This window comes from Hippocampus comes, unplaced genomic scaffold, assembly GCF_001891065.2.
Source record: "Hippocampus comes isolate QL1 unplaced genomic scaffold, H_comes_QL1_v1.1 scaffold412, whole genome shotgun sequence".
Classification (NCBI taxonomy): Eukaryota; Metazoa; Chordata; class Actinopteri; order Syngnathiformes; family Syngnathidae; genus Hippocampus; species Hippocampus comes.
The window spans coordinates 120,633-133,674 of NW_017805343.1; the positions used below are offsets into that span (position 1 = coordinate 120,633).

Consider the following 13,042-nt stretch of genomic DNA (forward strand, 5'->3'; position numbering starts at 1 on the left):
CAGACCGTTCAACAGCACCGATCTCTCCGCTGAACAAAGTGGGGCTGTGAAAATGCTGCCCATTACAGGCGCAAGACACAAGCGCCCCGGAGCTGTCCAGCAACGACAGTCAAATGGCGCCGACATTCCTCCCAATCAAAAACACTGCTGGCATACCCATGCTGCCGAGAAGGCGCAACCACCAAGCACCGAGTCTCCTCCTTGATGAATGTTGTGGCCAAAAAATGCTGAAAACAGTCCACATCAGGTCCACACGACGTAACAACAAACACAAAGTGACAAAACAAACAGAAAAACAACAAAAAAAGCAAGGCTCATGAGAGCACTTGCCGACGGCTGCCTACTCGGGCGCCATCCTTGACTTCTAAAAGTGGCACCGAGGATGAAGATTTCGTTGGATTTAGTGATTTGGAGTGACACGAAAGGTTTGGGAACACTTGTTAGCATGTTCTTTATGCGATAGTTATCTGAATAATGCTTAATATGTTACATGAACATACCAGGCAAGTTCTCAGTTTTTTGTTTGTGCGTCATGTAACGTTAGCATATCACACTTATTCGGCATCTTCTTCTCTATTTTTATTCATTTTATTTTTTTGCCTTTCAAGATGACATGTCTGCTCTGTGTTTTGGATTTTATTAAATAAATTTCCCCCAAAATGCGATTTGTATGCCAGGGTGACTTATATATGGGTTTTTTTCTTCCTCATTAGGCATTTTGTGGCTAATCCGGAAAGTACGGTAAGTTATATGCATCCTAATATTTCTAAAACACTCTAGCAGTACAGTATGTCTACCCACCCCCAAACTTTCATTTAATTATTCTATTAAGAAGTAGGATAATGTAAAAAAAAAACCACATTGTGATTTTATTTGCGTTAATTTTAAAAACAAGAAGTGAAAAAAACAATCCTTTTTTAAAATGTATTATTTTTACATTCAAGATTTAATAGCAATTGACCACGCTGATTTCTCCTCATCAAACTTTTCCTGTCGTGCACCAGCTGTGTAATACTGCAGCGTAATAAAGTAGAGCAGGTGCTGGTTTATTTCACACATTTTCCCCACCATGTGAGCCAATGTACAAGGTTTGAATGAAGCAAAGCGACAACCGACCTGAGCCTGTGGTTTGCCCGGATAGCTTTCCATCCTGCTGTGAAGAGAATGCAAACTTTTATTCATGAGTTAAAACATACTGGATCTCAGTGAGGCCTTTATTTCGTGCCCTTTCTGGGTGGCTCTCAGAAAACAGTGTCCAGTGTGACGTGAGCGGCAAAAAACATGAACTTGTTGCAAAGCAGTTAGCAATGATGTTCTTGAAATCAACATTTCTTGCAGTGTGTTGTGAATAAATATTGCTCACTCAGCCCTTTGTTCGCGAGACATTTTTGAATGTCGTGGTCTACTTCAGTGCTTGGTACCTGAGCACCAATCACTGAGTATTCAAGTAAATAAATAAATAAATAAATATTGGAGGATAATGTGGATACCAATTAGCTGGTCCCTCTGCAAAATACAAAATGCCTCCAGCTGAACCGTGCACCTTTCAAATCTTGCTGACTTATGTGCAAAAATATTCTAAAAAGACAGCACTCATCTTTGTGGGGTTGTTTATTTTATCTCTAAGGGCAGGAAGAGGTCCGTAACCTTTTTTGCCCCACTGACCGGTTTAATGTCAGAGAATATTTTCAGGGACCGGCTTATAAGGCTGGATAAATACAACAAAATAATATGATATGACCTGCATGAAAACTGAGGTATTTTCAAAACATAGTAATAAAGACGAATCATGACATGAGAAACATCCTATCTGCCCGCAAGACTCTGGTCGCGATGGTAACGCTTATATGGGCCTTCAAAGTAAAATACAAAGTGCATGAAAAATACGACTCACCATCGCCGCATATTATGCAGAGTGGGCTAAGTGCGTGGCAATCTCCCGTTGAGATAAATCAGTATTTTAAGTAGGACTCCTGATACTGTCTATTAAATGTAGTTTTTTTTCTTGAAAGCCGTGGTTGAAAGTATTCTGTCTCCTGGCTGGCTTTCCAAAGACGTTATTTTTTTCCTCATTTTGATAGCTCCCGGGTTTCATTGTAGCGGTACCCTATCACATGACCGAGAAGCGCTACCTTCACCTGCGTCAAGAGTGATACACTGTAGATATAACAGAGAATCCGGTAATCTTTTCAAAATAAAATATATTTCAGACCCGATATGAATATAACGGAAGTAATATACGTTATTTATTCTTTCGTGCAGCCCAGTGCCAAATGACCCACGGACCGGCACCGGTCCGCGGCCCGGCGCTTGGGGACTTCTCCTCTCGAGTATGTACCTATATTCAATCCTGTCAGTGGTGAAAGTGTTTCAGCGTCTGACCAGACCATGTTTTTTGAGGACCACCCTTTTTGTACCAGCAGTATGGAATAACATCACTAACCAGTCATACTGTTACGTCGTCTGGTCCGTGTTACCGATTGGATGGTACCAAAGACAAGATGAGTGACTAATCCAAGCTAGCATGTCTAAATAATGCTTGTTAATGTCTGATTCTGCCAACAATAATAGTTACACAAAAGCACCAGATAAACAACAGACGAATGTTGCTTTTAAGCTATAACTAACACATAAAATTTTGAAAGAAAACATACCAATTACTGCAGTGTTGACCGGGGTTCTTTTCCTGGTCTTCCCACCAATTCCAGTGAGGGGCCAAGGGCGAGTTGTCACACCAACATTCCAAACGGACCAAAGAAAAGGCTTCTCATGTTGTTCAGACCCGCCCACAAAACTTGATTCGCTATCAAAACTTAGAAGCTGCAATCAAAATTTCAAAACTAGCAATCAAAACGTCTGAATATGCTAACAAAACGTGTAGTTTCATGAGAACAAAGTTTTAATTTGTGAACAAACTTAGGTGTTTTTTTTTTAAATATTGGTCTTACTTGTTTGCAAATCTTTTTTTGTTTTATTTCAAATTCATTATTTTTGTATGCAAATCATTTTTTTTAAATAATGTATTTTTAATCCTCTTGTTTGATTGCATAAAAAGATTTCTCTCCAAATTGTCATACAAAGCCAATTCCAATGGATTTGGGATGTTGTGTTAAACAGAAATAAAAACAGAATCCTGTAATTTGCAAATCATGTTCAATTTATATTGTACAGGTTCAAACTGATAAACTTGATTATTTTGAGCAAATAATCATTAACTTTTAATTTTTATGGCTGAAACACATTCCAATAATGCTGGCACAGGTTCATGTTTACCAGTGCGTGTTCACAACACTGAATAAACCTTTGGGAACCGAGGACACTCATTGCTTAAGCTTTGCAGGTGGAATTCTTTCCCATTCTTGCTCGATAAACAGCTTCAGCTCTTCAACAGTCCGAGGTTTCCGTTGTTGTATTTTACGCTTCATATTGCGCCACCTATTTTCAATGGGAGACAGGTCTGGACTGCAGGCAAGCCAGTAAAGTACCCACAGTCTTTTACTCTGAAGTCACACTGTTGTAAATCGTGCAGAATGTGGTTTGGCATTTTATTGTTGAAATAAGCAGGGGAATCCATGAAAAAGACGTTGCTGCGTGTAAACTTTGCATCCAAAACAGTCCGAATGGTTCTTTTCCTTTTTTGGCCTCAAGGACACGATGCCCACAATTTCCCAAAACAATTCAAAATGTGGACTCGTCAGACCACAAAGTACTTTGCGTTCAGCTCATCATAGACGAGCTCTGACCCAGAGTAGCCGGCAACATTTATGAGTGTTGTTGATATAATATGGCTTTTGCTTTGCATGGTAGAGTTTTAAGTTGCACTTCAGAATAGTGCCCAACTGTATTTATGTCGCTGGTTTTCTGAAGTCTTTTCTGAGCTGATGTGGTGATACACATGGATGGACCTCCAACACCTAGAAATACTACTGCTGACTACTATCCCACATAGGTTGTCATACTTGACAGACCATTTGAATCAAATTAAATGCTTAGCTGACTGTCTGTGGTCCGCATGCGATGGTCAAGTTAAAATGACCTTTTTATTTTCTTTTCTTCAACTTAATTGGTGATGAGAGTATGCAACGATTTCTTCTCGAAAGGAAGGTGTATTAGGGGGGAGTACATTCCATCGAAACACACTTTTTATAACGTGCTAACGAGTAAATGAATGGAATATTTATTTGCCAGCTCAAAGAGAGAAAAGAAACAGACGGCAGGATTTTGTGTTTTCTGTCACCACAGGCAGGTAAGGACCCCCACAATCACCAACCAACTCCAACAAATTATTACGCTTTGAGTATTTTACTTACATCATCACTGGTACTGTTGAGATTGTAGCCACAGTTCAGGGCAATGTCCACGGGGTGCATCTCTGTCCAGCCATCTGGTGTACACGTTTTGGAGAGATTTCCTAAATACGGAGAGGGATGAATTAAAAAAAAAAAAAAAAAAAACAATACAAAAAAAAAAAAAACGACATAATGAGATGGTTCATATTAGTTTTTCTTTTGTGTTGGACTTCAGATCAGTGATTTAGTCATCATTTCAGCTGATACCTAACTTTTTAAGTGTTATGAATGAATCTGGTTTTACATTTTTCACAAACAAAAGAAACGGGGTTTAAGAACTAAATTAAAACAACTGTGGATATAATTTAAAATAGTTTTAAAACAGTATATATATAGAAAGTGTACACTCAGTGGCAGGGTTCTAACAGCAGTGTGCCGCGACACAGGGTTTGAAAAACACTGACTGATTTAATACAAGATTCCATAGGAGCCATAAACTCTTTGGAAATATAAAATGAATATAAACTAGTGCTGTCAGGCGAATTAAAAAAAAGTGTGATTAATTAATTAGGGTCTGTATTTAATTTATCTAAATCATCTATATTTTAATTTTATCAAAAATTACTGAGAAGACCCCTATTTTCATTTTAAATTTGTTACATTATTGAGGCAAATCAAAAGATAAAAGAAAAAGTGGCATTATAAAGTATTTAATTGTTTTTCAGCAGACTTGGACAGATACAGTCCTAGCCATTTACTTTCTGCTGAATTTGAGACTAGTCAAAGTCCTACCTGAAACCTTTAGTTTCGACCACGAAGGGGAATATCACTGTTTTGTTTGTTTTTGTAATTCTCCAAAGAATTACAAAATAAAAATATAATAGAACATCAAGTCCTTAGAAAGTGCTTAGGTTAACATATCAAAAAGAGTCAGAATAATTTTCTGAGCAATACAAGTACGCAACACTGAACTTGCTTCAGATAATAATCAATAAATAAAACAGACTCTTAAATCACAGTGCTGAAAGTTAGCACTTCAAAAATAACACTGTTCATCATGACAAACTACAAGTGTTGAAATAAACATCAATCACTTCTAGTAGTCTACAGAGGACACATCAACTATGCCTCATACGTGGGGTGTTCTCGAGTTTAGTTTGCCGAAGAGCTTTGCTATGTATGGCTCGCTCGCTATATGCTCATGCTTTCGGTGCTTACGTCAGCTGTGGCTGCACTCGTGACTGGGTGCTAAATTTGAGCTGCTTCGGTAGTAAGCAAACTCCTTCTTGCAAATTAGGCACAACACTCTACCTTTATCAATTGTGTCGTCAGGGCGCTTTTGGAATGTAAAATTTCCATTCATTGTGCCGAGAACTCTCAAATGCTGCTCCATTTTCACCCTCCATTCCTTACTGCTGCTTACTGAGCCCGCCCAACTCCAATGGGAGCCTATCAGCTTCGGCTAAACAAGCCCCAACATAATGGCAGCAAATCAATGTCTGCTTCAGGCTGTGGCTGACAGTTGTTTCCCCGCCCTCAACAACTCGAACACAGGAAGCCAACGCATACAAAGGGCTATTAGAAAAACCCACCGACAGAAACAAAGTCAGAGATTAAAATCTAGATTAATGCGATAAAAAATGCGCTGAAGGCGATGTAATTAATTAATCGCAATTAACGCGATCATTTGACACCTCTAATATTAAACTTTTTTTTCAATTTTGTCGCAGATAATTGTTGAACCAGGTCGGAGTGATATGTCAGCCCATCTGCCATATTGTATGTGGCTTTAATATTAGACATGAATTCAGCAAATAATATCGTAAAACTGAGCTCGGATAGTATCATACTATCAAAAGCAATAATTTCGTGTCAATCCAGTGAGTTTTTGCTTGATGATACATCTCCAAGCAGGAAGCATATTCACAGTTTGATTCACTTTGTCGCATCCAACACAGATCAATGGCGTCAACGTATTCAAGAAGGCATCTTTATGTTGAGTATAATAGGGTTTAATAAATCAAACCAATGGAGGTTTGAGTGGTCACTCTCAGCCTGCTTACTAATAAAAGTTGAACACATTATGTAGTCTCAGTTCTTCTTATTTGTATAACGTAATTATAGGTGAGGAGTTTGTCATTTGAATTATTCATGTGGGGAATACATGGTTTATTCATCCGTGAGGAGAGAAGTTGGAAGGGTGCCTTAAATTTAAGCAGACCAGGCCACATAAATGCTGCACCACCACCCAAGTGCAGAGTTAAAATACTGCCAGATAAGTGTTACCTAAACAAGCAGTCAATGAAAAACGTAATTGTCTTTTTTTTGGTGAAACCTCCTAAATTAAAGCTGAAGACAGGTAAATTTACTTGTGGTGGCGCTTGAAGGGAAGAATCATAAAAACATGCAATGGATGAGGACTTTTGACAGATTTGTTTTGTTTACCTTTCACATTTTGTTGATTTCAAAATGCTTTTCTTGGCAATTTTCATTAGTAATTTCATGAAATGTTTTGGAATGAATAAACAAGTTAATCAAAGACAGAATGTGGTTGTTGAATAAATAATTTGAATAAATATTTATAGATTTGATCTGACAGAGCAATTACATTGACAGATTTAATCTAGCAGTTCCTTTTTTATTTATTGAATACACTTTTTAACATTTTATTTCATTTAAAGGAGTTTTTTTTTTTTTTTTTAAATCAAGGGAACACAAATCTAAAGAGAAAATGCAAAAAGAAGGTTGGGCGGCACACATGGACATATGGTCATGGTCGCAAGGTGGTCTGCAATTGGTCAATGTCACATGAGCAGCCAACAACATCATCCGCAAGGGGAGAGCTTTCAGAACGCTTTGGCGCGTGCCATTGTCATGCGCTGACCCCAACGAGTCAATTTCTGCTTCCACAACGTCAATCATGTTGCCGCTTCAGCTGCCCAGATTTGAATAGAAATGAGGGAAGCAACTTTGATTGGCCGGCCGTCAGCTGCGTTCCATCCCACAAAGGTGCAGAAAGATGCAAAGGCCCCTTATGCCCAATTATACCTGTGCTAAATCGGGCAGAATCCCAAAAGAAAGGAAACTCCACCCGAGCACACAGTTAGACAGCGATTCGCGCTAGCCTTACGCTGGGTAAGTAATAGGGCCCAAAGTATCTACATGTGTCCACTCTAGATTGAGTTAAAAACACAGTTTAGAAAGTGTTAACCAGTTAACAATGTGATAGAGATGAAGCAACCCTTAATCAGGCTTAAATCAGGCATAGGTAACTGGTGGCGGGCCTACACTCGGAGTGGTCCCTCATTACTAAAATGCTTCTTTACCACAGGGCAGAGCAATTCATTTCACAACACATGAGAAACTGGAACACCTGTTTAGGCCCAAGCCAGCATACTAACCTGAACTTTGTCTATATTATTATTTATTTAGAAAAAGAGTATTGTCTCACTTGAAGAAACTGCTGTGTGTAGATATGGTGTGGAATGTTAAAGTTACAAAATACACATTTTTAAACAAAATCATAAGTGGTCATTAAATTGTCTTGACACTTAAGGAGTGCTAACATTAATTTTGTGCACACACTGCCAACTCACATTAGCCATTCTTCGTTAGGACTCCAGAATATCGACTGTAGATAAGTGGGAAGTTTTATATTATTGACAGTGATGTATCGTGATACAGCGATGACTTCTACTACACCCATTACAAATACAGTGGTGCCTCTATTTACGAAATTAATTGGTTCTGGAAGAAATTTCATAACTAGAAAATTACAGACACGTTTTCCATGTAAGTTCCCCTAATCCTTTCCAAGCCCCCCCGAAATTCAGACATAAATGTTTATCCATTCCATTCATTTTCCGATCCTCCTATCGTCACAAGGGTGGTGGGGGGTGATTGTTAGCGTGGTTCTGTTTGTAACCAACAGGTGGCACTGTAGGGCTCTTCCTGCAGTGACACACCTGTTGATCATTGTGTCATTAGTTGGTGTTTTGTTAAAAGGACTCCCTGCCCGACGAGTCGGTGTCGGGTCATTGTTGCTGTTGTGTGTGTCTCTGTGCACGTGTCATGTTTTGTTTTTGTCACAGGTTTTTTTGTTTGTTTCCTGTGGTTTTCTCCTGTTTGCATTTTTGTAAAATACATCTTGGTTAATCCACCCTGCTCCTCCCTGCCTCCTGCTTTTTGGGGTCCAACGACTCTACCACCACGCAAAACATAATAGTGCTGGAGCCAATCCCAGCTGTCTTAGGGCAGTAAGCAGGGGACACCCTGAACCGGTTGCCAGCCAATCTCAGGGCCCAACATTTTCTTGTTGAGGCGTTTCGTAACATGAACATTTCCTATGAAGAGACGTTCGTAAGTCGAAGAGGTAATGTATATGATTTAGAAATTGGACATGTGCTGACAGAATTATCAGGCAAAATTTTCCTGGCCCTCTTCCCTCCACTGTGCTAAAATTCAGACAGCTATTATTTGTTTTTGCTCGTCTCTTTTGTGGGAAAATAGTTGCTGGAGGGGTAATAAAAGCTAAATATAGCAAAGATGTCGCTAAGTTGGCAACACTGCAGACACAAATCACACCTCTTGCTTGCTACCTGACCGGCACTAGCGTCTGCACATGTCCCCATAAAATAAAAAGAAAACTTTTACAATAAAAGCACACATTTTATGGTTTGCTTTGACTTCATGGTCACTCTTTAGGCCGGTCAGATACTGTGAGTGGACTTGATGTGGCCCTCAGTCTGTACTTTGCCCAGGTCTACTCGACCACATTCAGTTTGAATTGTATTGCTACCGATGATCACTAGATGTCAGATATTTTGTAGTTCTCATATCAGCTCATCTCCTGAGAGAAGAATGCCACCAGGAAGTTACGTTAATATTTCATGGTGAAATGTCATACAATATTTACTTTAGCCTTAGCCTGAGATTGAAAGTAAATGGCAAGGCTTTTTCACTGTATTGGGATTGGGGAATGTGTGTTCCATTCAGAGGTATAGTGTAAAGCGTTTGTTTTCATTGTTTGGTAGCTTTCGTCAAAGAGCACACAAAATAAAATAAAGAGCATAAAATTATGCACTCTGTTGTCAGATAGTCTACTTGCAATTTACTTGCATTAAACTTGTACAATAGTACCCAGCTGATAGTTAGGAAAGATCAAACGAAGCATACCATACGAAGCTGACCTTTTGTCAGGTTCCGGTTTTACCTGGAAAGAATAGAATCCCACAAACATAGACGAGCATAAAGAAATAACACAATATTTATTATTGAAAAATGCAATGGTGACAAAGTACAACAAAAGCCACTGGTAACAAAAAGGCAGAGTAAAATAAAAAGAAGAAAAAGCGATTGCAAACGGCAAGGAGAATAAATACGGCAAAACCACTTGTCACAAAAAAAGACAATGAAGTCCAATTTACATGTAACCAAATTAGTGAGACAAACACGACAAAAACGACTTCCACAAGAGAAATAAGCATGAGAATGAGAGAGCTATGAAACATAAGATAAGATAAGAAGACAAGAAAAACCTTTATTTGTCTCACAAAGGAGAAATTCCCAATTTACAGCAGCAAAAATTGTAAAAGGGAGCATGAATATCCATCCATCCATTTTCTGATCCGCTTAATCCTCACAAGGGTTGTGGGGGTGTTGGAGCCTATCCGAGCCGTCTTCGGGCAGTAGGCGGGGGACACCCTGAACCGGTTGCCAGCCAATCGCAGGGCACACAGAGACGAACAACCATCCAAGCTCACACCCACACCGAGGGACAATTTAGAGTGTTGAATCAGCCTTCCATGCATTTTTTTTTTTTTTGGAATGTGGGAGGATACCGGAGTGCCTGGAGAAAGCCCACGCAGGCCCAGGGAGAACATGCAAACTCAACACAGGGAGGCCGGAGCTAGAATTGAACGCGTACCTCTGCACTGTGAAGTTGACATGCGAACCACTGGACCATGAGTAAATATATATTATAAAATATAAATATAAGCATATTCAAAATTGGTGAGTGGGGATGAGTGCAGGTTTTCAGGTTTTCTGCCAACTGCTATCAATAGCCTGATAGCAGTTGGCAGGAACGAGTGACGGTACCTCTCCTTTTTGCAGCAAGGGTGTATCAGTCTCTGGCTGAAGGAGCTGCCCAGTGCTGTCAGGGTGGCTTGGAGGGGGTGGGAGGGTCTGTCCATTATAGCTTTTAGCTTAGCTAGCATCCTCCTGTTGCCCACCTCCTCCAGAGTGTCCAGCGAGCTTCCCAGGACAGAGCTGGCACTCCTGACCTGTCGGTCCAGTCTCTCTCTGTCCGGGGCTGAGATGCTGCCTGACCGGCAGACTCTGCCATAATGCAGTGTTTTTCAAACCCTGTGCCGCGAGCTATTGTCGGGTGTGTCGTGGGAAATTATCCAATATGTATGAATGCCCGTGCGGTCTATTGCCTGTCATAGTAATCATGTAGTACTCTTCCATACCTGTAGGTAGCAGCAGCAGCAGCTATCTTATTGCCTTGTACTTTGAGACAAGCGATGTTTCTGGCGCGAGGCAATACTCAACTCAACTGTATTTATAGAGCACTTTGAAACAGCCATTGCTGCATACAAAGTGCTGTACATGGAGCAACTAACATATATTCAACAATAAAGCAATAATCAGTATACAAAGATGGCAGTAGGCACCAAACAGTAAAACTAACCATGAAAGCTATCGTTTATTTGGATGTACTTTTACCTGAGGTGCAATGGCACCAATTCCATTGTGCTTGGTATGTGGTGAAAAGCTCTCCAACAGCACTGTGGTCCCAAGTTAGCTTAAACTCGATCTCCAAACAAAACACCCTTCACTTCGAAACAAAAATATGGAGTTATTTGTTCGCCTGCGTGAATACACGGAGAAACAAGCAACATGGATGAGAAAAACCGCAAAAGTAAATGAGAGCGCCTTGAAAGCAACCACGTCGCTGAACATGTGGCAAACAAAGTCCTAACAACAAAACTAATCCAAAGTGTCAAACAAAACCATGACTAAAGCTAAAACATAACAGTAACCGAAACACGACTGAAACAAACATGACAGTAGCATACAAACAGCCACAATGACCCGACAATGATTGCTCGGGCTGGGAGTCCTTTAAAAGCCACTAATTACCTAACGACCAACAGGTGTGCAGCTGCAGGAAAAAGCCCCACAGTGGCACCTGTTGGTCACAAACCGAAACATGACAAACACTTCCCGCCTGCAAATCCATTGTAAATGAGATGTTAGGACCCGAAGCGGCTAAGGAAATAGCTTGACCGCTGTAAAAACTAAAAACAGAAAGACTGAGAGCTGTGGAGGAAGAGCTTAATGCCACAATTTGGCAGTCTGTCTCCACGTCTTCTTTGGCCTCCCTCTCTTCCTCTTTCCACCCTCTGGTATCCAGTCCATGGCCACACTTGCCGGTCTCTCTCTTGGCAGTTGGAGTACGTGGCCAATCATTCTCCTTCTCCTTTCAGAGACGATGTATGACAGTGCAGCTACCCCTGCCTTCCTCATCACCTCCTCGATGATGTGGTCGCTCCATGAGATCCTCAGGATGGATTTCAGGCAACGCCGATGAAAGACATCTAACTTGTTGGCAATGATGGCTGTCTTCATCCATGTCTCACAGGCGTAAATCGCTGTTGAGATGACCACTGACATATAGAGGCGTAGCTTGGTAGCCGTAGTAATGGCTTTCGATGACCAGATGTTGCGGAGGTGTTGGAACACTCCCACAGCTTTACCAAGTCTACTCTTGACGTCTTTCTCCACATCACCTGTATTTGAGATGTTACTCCCAAGATATGTGAAGCTGTCAATATACTCTATGTCATGTTGGTGTAGAGTGAGTGGTTAAGGTGTTGGTGCTGTCCGATTGCCATGGCCTTGGTCTTTTCCTGGCTTATTCATAAACCGACCTTAACTCCGTGCTCATGCAGATTGCGGGTCAACTGCCGGAGTGCGGGCTGAGTGACTTAACAGAGCCAAATCGTCTGCAAATTCCAGGTCAGCTAGTCTGCCGGTCTAGTCTGATGGACTTCCTCATCACAAAGTCAAGTGCGATAATGAAGAGCAGATGTGACAGAATGCAACCCTGTCTTACACCAGTGACAATGTCAAAATCATCAGTTGCGCCACTGTTGGTTTTGACACGACAAGTTGAGTTGTGGTACAATAACCTGAAGATGTTGATGTACTTGAGGGGTACACCATATAGCTGGACGATCTGCCACAGTGATTCCCGGTGGACGCTGTCGAAGGCTTTCTTGAAATCGATGTAGTTGATCTTGAGTGGTATCTAAAGTTCTTGGCACTGCTCGATGTTTCGAAGAGTAAAGATCTGTTTGGAGCAAGACATTCCCTTCCTGAAGCCGGCTTGCTCTTCCCTCAAGATTTTATCCACTTTGTCTTTCAGGCGATGGAGTAGAACACTGCAGAATACTTTGCCGGGGATTGACAGCAGTGTAATGCCCCGCCAGTTATTGCAGTCTGCGAGGTTTCCCTTCTTAGGCAGCGTGACAATGACCCCACGTCTCCAGTCGGCAGGAACCTCTTCAGCCAAATCAGATTGAACAGGTAGGTAAGGCTCTCCACAACAGCGTCTTGGCCATGCTTCAACAATTCGGCAGCTATCTCATCGAGTCCCGGTACCTTGTTGTTCTTAAGGCCCTTGATTGCTCCGGCAACCTCAGTCTAGGACAGGGGTCGGGAACCTTTTTGACTAAGAGAGCCAC

At 41.0% G+C, this 13,042-nt stretch overlaps 1 protein-coding gene across 1 annotated transcript in view; it reads right to left on the reverse strand.

Annotated features, from left to right (window-relative positions):
* vipr1b (vasoactive intestinal peptide receptor 1b) overlaps positions 1 to 13,042 on the reverse strand; it is a 69,502-nt gene that overhangs the window by 13,892 nt on the left and 42,568 nt on the right. Inside the window, exon 4 of the mRNA XM_019871855.1 lies at positions 4,311 to 4,411. Coding sequence (XP_019727414.1) covers positions 4,311 to 4,411 — 101 coding nt within the window. The remainder of the gene's footprint in view (positions 1 to 4,310; positions 4,412 to 13,042) is intronic.